Source organism: Ailuropoda melanoleuca, chromosome X, assembly GCF_002007445.2.
Source record: "Ailuropoda melanoleuca isolate Jingjing chromosome X, ASM200744v2, whole genome shotgun sequence".
Lineage (NCBI taxonomy): Eukaryota > Metazoa > Chordata > Mammalia > Carnivora > Ursidae > Ailuropoda > Ailuropoda melanoleuca.
In genome coordinates, this window is record NC_048238.1 from 108157857 (window position 1) to 108167285 (window position 9429).

General features: G+C 62.5%; 1 protein-coding gene across 10 annotated transcripts; it reads right to left on the bottom strand.

The window, feature by feature from the left end:
- Positions 1 to 261: 261 nt before the first annotated feature.
- On the bottom strand, positions 262 to 7159 carry EOLA1 (endothelium and lymphocyte associated ASCH domain 1). Of its 10 annotated transcripts, none has more exons than XM_034649399.1 (6): positions 6904 to 7159; positions 5915 to 5978; positions 3400 to 3550; positions 2416 to 2562; positions 2016 to 2298; positions 262 to 1127 (listed from the first exon to the last, which is right to left on the bottom strand). In XM_034649399.1, the coding sequence occupies exons 5-6, from the start codon at positions 2266 to 2268 to the stop codon at positions 865 to 867; spliced, it is 516 nt and encodes a 171-aa protein (XP_034505290.1). In that variant the 5' UTR covers positions 2269 to 2298; positions 2416 to 2562; positions 3400 to 3550; positions 5915 to 5978; positions 6904 to 7159; the 3' UTR covers positions 262 to 864. The 10 variants fall into 10 exon arrangements, with proteins under 10 accessions (XP_034505290.1, XP_034505288.1, XP_034505291.1 ...); XM_034649397.1 differs by having other exon boundaries at positions 2416 to 2820; XM_034649400.1 differs by having other exon boundaries at positions 3229 to 3550.
- Between the last annotated feature and the right edge of the window lie 2270 nt (positions 7160 to 9429).

Sequence of the window (9429 nt, forward strand, 5' to 3'; positions counted from 1 at the left end):
TTGTGATGCCAGCAACCTTCTGATCAGCAGCGGAGCGCGTCTAGCGCGAGAGCCAGGGGCCTTCCAAAGAGGCCCACCGAATAGCAGGGACGTAGGACCCCTGAAGCCTAGCTCAGAAGAGACAGGCCGTTCCAGTCAATGGCTGGCGGGCGGCGGGGGTGGCCCATCATCCTCACGATAGGTAACAACCACTAGAAACGTTGCTAAGAAACACACAAAAGCAACAACAAAAGATTTCCCACAAAATAAACAACACAACACTCTTCCACCAGTGCTGTATTTAGGAGCCTTTCCTCGGACAAGAAACAGCCGTGCGATGTGTGTAACACGCACACCTTGTGGGCCATGGGACGCTTTTACGACAGAGCAGGAGTCACTGGCGAGGACAGACGGGCGCTCCGTTTCTCAGTCTGATGTCCTCGTCGCCGTGAACGGGGCCGTCCATGGCTGGCCACTCCCAGGCCTGCCTTTAGCGCCCGCTCCCAGCCTTCCTTCCCACAACATCCCCTGGATGCTGTTCAAACATTCTCTGACTTTTTGACCAGAACGAAGAGGGGGGGAGACACTAACCAGTTCTCTTAAAATGTATTTCTTTGTACAATCCAGAAATCAGCAGTACCCAAATGAGTCGCGGTGCAGAGACCTTTATGGCAGCTTTCCCTCTCTCCTGAAGGTCAGAGTCCTTGACACTGTCCAGGAGCCCAGACGGGCATCTCACAAGGAAAGTCCCACTGACCTGTCCCCCGCACGGGAGTGGAGAAATCTGTGTCCACAAACAGCACACAGTGGCAGCGCTCTCCGCGGCAGGGCCAAGCCAGGCCAAAGCTGCTGTCTCCGTCTGCGGCACCGTGGTCAGCTCACGGGTCATGATTTAGCTGGCTTCCCGGTAACCTTGCGTGCTCCTCCGGCCTCCTGCCCCGAGGGGATCAGGTGCTCTGGGATGTCTACCTGGAAGACGTCCTTTCCGCCCTTCCTGGGGATGGGCTCCAGCAACCACCTGGGGTTCGAAAGCGCAGTGAGGTATTTCTGCTTCAGGCTGGTCAGGACAGCTTGATTTTCCAGCTCCATGACCTCATCGGGAGCTAAGTCTTCTGGGCACAGCAACGTTTCCCCAACGTCAACAAGCCCTGTGCACAAAGAGAAGCACACAGTAGTTTTTTCCTTCCAGAAACCGAGGCCCGCCTGTTGGAGAACACGGTTCTTGAAAGCTACGACCACCAGAGACCAAGAGGGTCTCACCAAGGGGACATGGAGTACACTGGGCCCCTCTGTCCGAGCATTTGCGACAAGCCAAAGTCTGTTCAGGGAATCTGGGCTGAGGCCGAGGCCGGGAGAGAAAGGAAGTGGAGGGCCTTGTCCTCAACGACCACACCCACATAATGGGCTGGTCCCAGCCAGGCTGCTTCAGGCAGCAGGCAGAGACCGGAAGGGCTCAGGACGCCAGGGGGAACAGACCATCAGGTCCCTAAGCACTTGGGCAGGTGGCAGGTGCTGCGGTGGGACCTGACCCACCGAGGGCTTAGGGAACCTACCCAGGATGCGTGGACAGTGGGGGTGGGGCATGATGGCCCACGAAGCCAGGCAACAGCCTGAGTCTGGAGGCTACCCCAACCCACCCCAGGTACTGTGGTCTCCATCTCCCATGCTCTCTGCTGCATGTACGTGCGCACGCACACACAGACACACTCGTGCGCGCGCACGTGGGTGTACACATACACACCCACAGGCAAATGCCACGTGGAGACTTGGAACCTGTCCTGCCTCTCTGATCAAAAATGGGCCCTGAGGCCCAGAGCGGATGCAGGGTTCACCTGAGGTGGTGGGACCTGGGCAACTCCCCCTCCCCCAGCCCAGGGAGGGCCCCCTGCTGCCCCTTTGACGGGTGTGTTGCTTAAAGAAACCACGGCCCACACACCAAGCAGTCCAAAAGAAAACAAGCCACAAAACTCCCGAGCTAGATCCTGGGGGGTAGCCCTTGGAGGTGTCTGAGCAGCCTCTGGCCTATCGACACTTGCCCGCTATCACGCCACGGCCGTACTTCTCCCCTTCCCGAAGCAAGGCCTGAATCTGAGCAGGGGTCATCCCAAGCCTCTCCACCAGCAGCTTCCTCCACGCGGCGTCTTCCCAGTCCCTGTGGGCGATGTGGATGGCGATGGTACAGTTCCGGTGGCTGCTCAGCAGAGGACGCCAACGCGTCTCCACGGTCTTGACCCCATTTAGGACAAAACCTGCATAAGGCTGCCGGAAGGAGAGGCAGCCGAACCTCATCTCTCCACGGCTCCTGGGCCCTCACGTGGCCTGCGGAGACACGGAACCACGAACGTCAACGAGCATCATGCCCAGCGCTCCAAGCTCATGACCCACGGGCAAGACCTCTCCCCAGTGTCCCCCGGGTTGCCCTGAGACCCCACTGACCCGGACGGTGGGGGAGCAGAGAGCCTTGGCTCCTTCTTTCTATCACTACACAGTCAGCGGACAGGCCCCAAGGAAGGGGCCGGTGATCAGGATGACTTGTCCATCAGACGGAGTCTTTGGCGAGCTCACGGAGGAGGGTGGAGACAGCTAGAGAAAGGCATGGCCAGGGCAGCATGTGGGCAGTGCTACAACAGAGGCCACTGAGCCCCAGGAGAGCACAGACGGGGAGGGGCCGCTGGGTTTACCGACTCAGTGAGCTGGCTCTAGCCCTCTCCCGGCACAGACGGGGTCAGTCCTGGGCGCCGCTTCTTCTGCCGACCCACTCACCCCAACGCTCTCGGGGCCCTGGCCCTGCCACCGCTGAGACACTGCAGATCCCCAGGCTCCCGGGCTCCTATCCTGGGGCTGCGGAGCACAAATCCTTGGTATCTCACCTCAGCTCAGCGCTGGGGGCACCCTGTGATCTCAGATGGCCCCGGCAGGTGTCTCCTCCCCACCCCTTTGGGTGCCGCCCTCCTCTGACCCCTTCCTGCCCCACTGCTCCCCACTATCGACACCCCCAACCCCGACCCAAGCCTAGAGAAAGGAAATACAAGAGGACGAACTGGTCCCGGGGCACACGCAGTCTCTACGCCCGGCGCTGGGGATGGCACGAGCCATGCATCATAGGATTCAATCCTCAAATAACCCGGTAGAGCACCACTACCATCACCCCACTCTGTATCTGAGAAGGAGGTGCCGAGGAACAGAGAGACGGCCCATGACTGCTAGGGGATCTGAGTGCACGCACCCGCCCTTCCCCGGTCCTCGCACCTGGATGCGGGGTGGGTCCCCCCCTCCTCACGGCAGGACAGAGCTGTGCAGTGGGAAGAGCAGGGCCCCGGGCCTGAACCTCAGCTGGGTCCCGGTACCTCACGGAGCGACGTGGCTGCGAGCATCGGGGACAAGGTGCCGAGGGCACCTAGCCCAGTCCATGGCACCTACCAGGACAGTTACAAACAGTGGCTGTCCCTCCTCAGCGGCGGCAGCAGCAGCGGGCCTGGGGCTCTCCACTGAGCCCAGGAGCACCACCTACTCTCGTTCATCTCTGCCCCCAGTTCCTGAAGTCCAGACACCTGGCCTCAACGACACTCTCCTGTTTAAGAAAACACATCCACTCTCAAAGACGAGGCCCCAGAATCACAAAAGCTGCCTCGTGTTCACCCCCTTCCCAGCCCACCGCCCTTCCTGTCCCCACATGCAGACCTGCGGCCTTCCCTCTGTCTCTCCAGCCGAGCCACCCTGCCAGCTGCCCTCAGCCATACTCTGGGCCCTAGCACTCTTGCTCACTCGAGGACCTGGCTCTGTCTGCTCTTGCTCAGGCGGCCTCACTCCCCCCGCCTGTGAGGTGATGGTCCCGTTTGCAGAGAGCCACACCCGTGTATGCCTCACCGCGGGGACAAAGACTGCCCGCGCCCCGCCCCCCTCGCCCACACATGCCTCCAGCGCCTGCGGCCTTCTCCAAACCTCTGCATGGCACTGGTAGAACAGCAGTCTACACTCGCAGCCTCCACTTGCATGGCACTGGTAGAACAGCAGTCTACACTCGCAGCCTCCACTTCTTCGCCATGTACCGCCCCCCACCTTCCACGAACACACGGGTCACCACAGGCACCAGTGACCCGTCTCGTGCCTGTTCTGTCCTCATCTAACTCGTGGCCGGACAGCCCGGATGCCGTTGACCACCTCTCGCTCCCTTCTTCTCAGGCTTGCACGCTGCACGCTCGCCTGCTCTGCCCCCCTTCACATAGGCCATGCCCCCTTCGTCTCAACCTTCCACAGCCAGTAGCCTCAGGTCCCCAACCACCGTCACCCCAAATCCACTTCCGTTCTACCTCTGCAAGTGGCTTCACCACCAGTCTCTTGTTCCAGTCCCTGACCTAGCAGCTGCCTGTGGTCCCTTTCCCGCAGCCGGCACTCACAGCACGTGGGCGCCAGTCCCCAAACTACTCAGAGCCTGACCCCTCTCCGTGGTCTCCACGGCCACAATCCTAGTCTAAGTCTCTCAAGGCCCCGCTGCCCTCTCAAGCGGTCTCTCGATCGTCCTCTGCCTCGCCGCGGGCGCGCAGCACTCTCGTGCCCACGCCGTGGACAGAGTGGTTGTGGTACAGGACTGATGCATCAGGTCACTCCCCTGCCAAAACCTCCTAGGGGCCTCCTGTCCCATCCACGACAGAGCCACACCTCTCGCCACGGCCTAAAGGCCCCATGTGATCTGCACCCCACCCCCTCGCTATCTGCTCTCTTCTCCCCTCTGCTCACCACCCTGCAGCCACAAAGGCCTTCCTTCCATCCCTGGAACATTCCAAGTTCATCCCTCCCGCAGGGCCTTTATAGGTTGTTATGGGTTGCATTACGTCCCCGTCAAATTCCCGTGTTGGAAGTCTCAATCCCCAGGACCTCAGAACGTAACCTTACACATAAAGAAAAGGTCTTTACAGACCTTTCCAGTTCAGATGAGCTCAGCTGGACAGACCCTCACCCGGTATGAGTGGTGTCCATAAAAAAGGGCGACGTTGAGAGACAGGCATGTGAAGATGCGGGCAGAGATCTACAGGCTATGGGATGCCAAAGATGGCCAGGAAACCACCAGAAGTTGGGGGGGGGAGGGACAGAACACATTCTCTCCCAGCTCTCAGAAGAGGCGAATTCAGCCGACACCTCGAGCCCGGACTTCCACCCCCAGAAACGGGAGACGATTCATTTCTGTTGTTTAAGCCCCCCAGTCTGTGGTAGTCTGCTGCAACCACTCTGGCCAACTAATTCAGAGGTAGGTGTAAGCTCCGTCCTGGACATCTCCACAGGGTGCAAAATGACTTCTCCTTCAAGGGCACACCCAGTACATTCCTTCATGTCTGTACACCTTCATCTATCACCTTTTTCACTGCCTGCGTGGCATCCCGCTGTCGGCTGTCCCACAATTTGCTGACTATGCCCTTTACCGATGGAGACTCAGACTGCTTTGCGCTTTCTGCCACTACAGGGGACAGCACCACAGACGCTCGCTGGCAGAGGACATGTTTAGAAGGCAGCCAGGGTCATGGCATGACCTTCGGAGATGCTGATACAGGCCAGCAGACCACCTTCCACAAAGGCTCCCCTGTGTACGCTCCACCAAGCACGGGCAAGGGTTCCATTTCCTCACTCTGTTGTCGGCCCTGAGCACCGTTACTCTGCTTAAGCTCTGCCAACCCGATGGGTGACAAAGGGTCGCCCTGTTCACTGGGTCCGGATTATTCACGAGGGAGGCTGGATGTCCCCCTGTGGCCTGGCCCTTTCTCTTTCTTCTACGAGGGTACATAACCGGACTGCAGGTTTGCCTCATGTCTGCCATTCAGTTTCTGGGCCAACCCTTTTCTCATCAGGGCCACAAAATCACGGGGAGAACTGAACTGTGTGGGTGGAACCCCTAGAGGGATGCAACTGTAAAAGTGCCCTCCTGTCTCACCATGCAGAGTACCTGCTTCGTGGTCTGAGGAGGAAACACTAGTCCACTTGTCTGGGCTTCTTCACCTGCACAAGGACTGGGGTTGGGGCGGGGGAGAGAAGGAAAAGCCATTAGGTACAAGAGGACAATGCTGGCTTATGTGCCAGAACAGGTTTTCTACTCAGCAAGGCTGGGGGACCACCGGGACTCAGGAGGGCCCATCGGATGGGAAACACCTCACTCAAGGTTTGGTTCTGCTAATCACCTGATGCCCCAGCCAGCAGCAGAGAAAACCATCTCCTGGAAGGGGATCGTGTTCTCACAGTCTAGCACGCCCCTCATCGAACAGGAGAAAAACGACACCACCCCCTCGCATTGTCACAGGGGAAGGATTTGGGGGCCCTACAATCCCGTTCCCCTCAATAAAATCCTGAGTAGGCCCCACTGGGGGGAGTGTCACGGGCAACCAGCTGAACACAGCACAGCCAGGGACCTTGGGTAGGCCACAGCCTGGGGGCCAAGGGGAGGCGGGGAGGGACGCAGTGAGGGAGGGCTGGTGCTTGTGGACCAGCATGCTCCTCTTGCTGCGGGCACAGGTCGCTGGCCTGCACACGCCCTTAGAAGGACAGCCGGCAGGGTGGCCTGGGCAGCTCTGCGCGTGCTCCCAGACGCCCCCTCCGGGGTCCGGAAAACCCCAGCCCAGAGGTACCCTCCCGCGGAGGGCAGAGCAGGCCTCAGCAGCATGGCCTTCCTGGCTCCCTTTGCGGCGGGCGGGTCTCCAGGCCCCGGGTCGCGGGCGCGCTTGGCTGACCGGGCTGCGGCCACCGGGCGGGACCGTCCGCTTCCGCGTGACCCGGCGAGGCCGCCAGCGCCTGGACGACCGCCTCCCACGCCCAGGCGAGGAGACGACGCGGGCCGCGGAGAGAGGACTGAGCGCTCGGGCCGCGTCGTGGCTCTCCCGCCATCGCCGCGCCCCGGCACCGGGGGCCGCTGACAGGTGACAGGCGTCGGCGGTCCCTCACCTGACAGGCTCGCACACACGCCGGCGCCCCTTCTTTGCCGGGCATCCGCCGGCTCGAACCCGCGTTCGCACACGGAGATGCGGAGCACGCCCGGGCGCAAGCACGTAGGCACGCAGCCGAGCAGCTACGCACACACGCACTGTCGTACACACGCACATAGGCGCGCAAGGCCCGGCCGCTAGGAGACGCCGTTGGACTCTTGGGGCCCCGACTCACGGGGGACGACCCGGCTGGATCCGGAGGTAGACACTGGCGGCTGGAGCGGAACCGGAAGGAAGAAAAGAAACGGGGAGGGGGGAGAAGGGGCGGGTGAGAAGCGCCTGGGGGCGGGGCCGGGGCGCGGCTACGGGAGGCGGGGCTGGGGGAGGAGTATGTGGGGACCGGCCTGTGGGTACGAGCTGGGGGAGTAGCTGGGGCGCACCTGCAAGAGGAGGGGGCTCCGGGTGTGGGAACGAGTTGGGGAGGAGCTAGGGCAATGATTGGGAAGGAGCAGGACAGAGCTGGGGGGGATATTGCGGAGGAGGAGCTGTGCGAAGAGCGGGGTGGTCCTGAGGAGGTGTAGCGCGGGGCGGGGTGTGCAGGGGGAATCTGGGGAGGGCTGGGGAAGCGAGCTTGGGGAGGAGCCACAGGAGAAGCTGGGGGACCCCTGGGGATGAGGACCTGGGGAGTAGCTGGGCGGAGCTGAGAGGAGGAGCTGGAGACGCGCGGGGTGGAGCTGAGGAAGTTGGGAAGCAGAGCTGGGGAGGNAACTGGGCGGAGCGGGGCGGGTCTGGGGGAGTGGTTGGGAGGAGGGGCTGGGTGATGCGGGGCGGGATGGTGGCTTGGCTGGGAGGAGGAGCTGGGTGGAGCGGGGCGGAATGGTGGGTTGGCTGGGAGGAGGAGCTGGGTGATGCGGGCCGGAATGGTGGGTTGGCTGGGAGGAGGAGCTGGGTGGAGCGGGGCGGGGCTGGGATGCGGGGCGGGATGGTGGCTTGGCTGGGAGGAGGAGCTGGGTGATGCGGGGCGGAATGGTGGGTTGGCTGCTGGGAGAGGAACTGGGCGGAGCGGGGCGGGTCTGGGGGAGTGGTTGGGAGGAGGGGCTGGGTGATGCGGGGCGGGATGGTGGCTTGGCTGGGAGGAGGAGCTGGGTGGAGCGGGGCGGAATGGTGGGTTGGCTGGGAGGAGGAGCTGGGTGATGCGGGCCGGAATGGTGGGTTGGCTGGGAGGAGGAGCTGGGTGGAGCGGGGCGGGGCTGGGATGCGGGGCGGGATGGTGGCTTGGCTGGGAGGAGGAGCTGGGTGATGCGGGGCGGAATGGTGGGTTGGCTGCTGGGAGAGGAACTGGGCGGAGCGGGGCGGGTCTGGTGGAGTGGTTGGGAGGAGGGGCTGGGTGATGCGGGGCGGGATGGTGGCTTGGCTGGGAGGAGGAGTTGGGCGGAGCGGGGCGGGACTGATGGGTGTTTGGGAGGAGGGGCTGGGTGATGCGGGGCGGGATGGTGGGTTGGCTGGGAGGAGGAGCTGGGTGGAGCGGGGCGGGGCTGGGATGCGGGGCGGGATGGTGGCTTGGCTGGGAGGAGGAGCTGGGTGATGCGGGGCGGAATGGTGGGTTGGCTGCTGGGAGAGGAACTGGGCGGAGCGGGGCGGGTCTGGTGGAGTGGTTGGGAGGAGGGGCTGGGTGATGCGGGGCGGGATGGTGGCTTGGCTGGGAGGAGGAGTTGGGCGGAGCGGGGCGGGACTGATGGGTGTTTGGGAGGAGGGGCTGGGTGATGCGGGGCGGGATGGTGGGTTGGCTGGGAGGAGGAGCTGCGGCGGAGCTGGGCGGAGCTGGAGAGTCGGACCCCGGGAACAGCGCGGGGGCTGAGCAAGGGCGGCTCAGTGGTGGAGGCCAGGCGGTGCCGTTCCGACTCCCGTGACATAGGCGTCCGGTTGGCGCCGCACCGGTAGGCAACAAAGTGGCAGCCCCAGGGTCCTCCGCGACCTCAGGTGACCCTCAGAATGGACCCCAGAGAACGCGAAGGCGGGGTGAGGGCGGGACCTGTAGGTTGAGTCGTGCACCTGGGCGCTGAACTGCCCGCGCGGGCTCTCCTTCCGAGCCACCCTGGGACGGCCAGCGGGGTCCGGAGGGACGGTCTTCATAGGAACATGTTTCGCAGGTGAGAAGAGAAATTCCTCCTCTGTTCCCTGCTGCCCGTCAGACCTGACGTGGGCCAGACAAAGCCAACTTCCCTGTCAGAGCTGTTTCTTGTCCTCTACCTCTCAGTCAGGGGCTCAACACACTCAGTGTCGCTGTGCTTTGCTCCTGGGGTCCCCTTACCCTCACCTTCCTTCCGCATTTGCTTGGTGACCAATTCCTGTGCCCCTGCCTCGCACATGCCCGATCAGAATAAATTCTCCTCTTCCTGTCCCCACTGCTACCTCGTGAGTTCATGCTTGCGGTCCCGGGCTGGTGGCTTTTACCTGAGTCTCCCCCACCGGCCTGGATGCCTCCTGTCTTTCCTCCTTTTCCAAAATATTCATGTCACCCCTGGTTCATCTGGGTGGCCTGTAA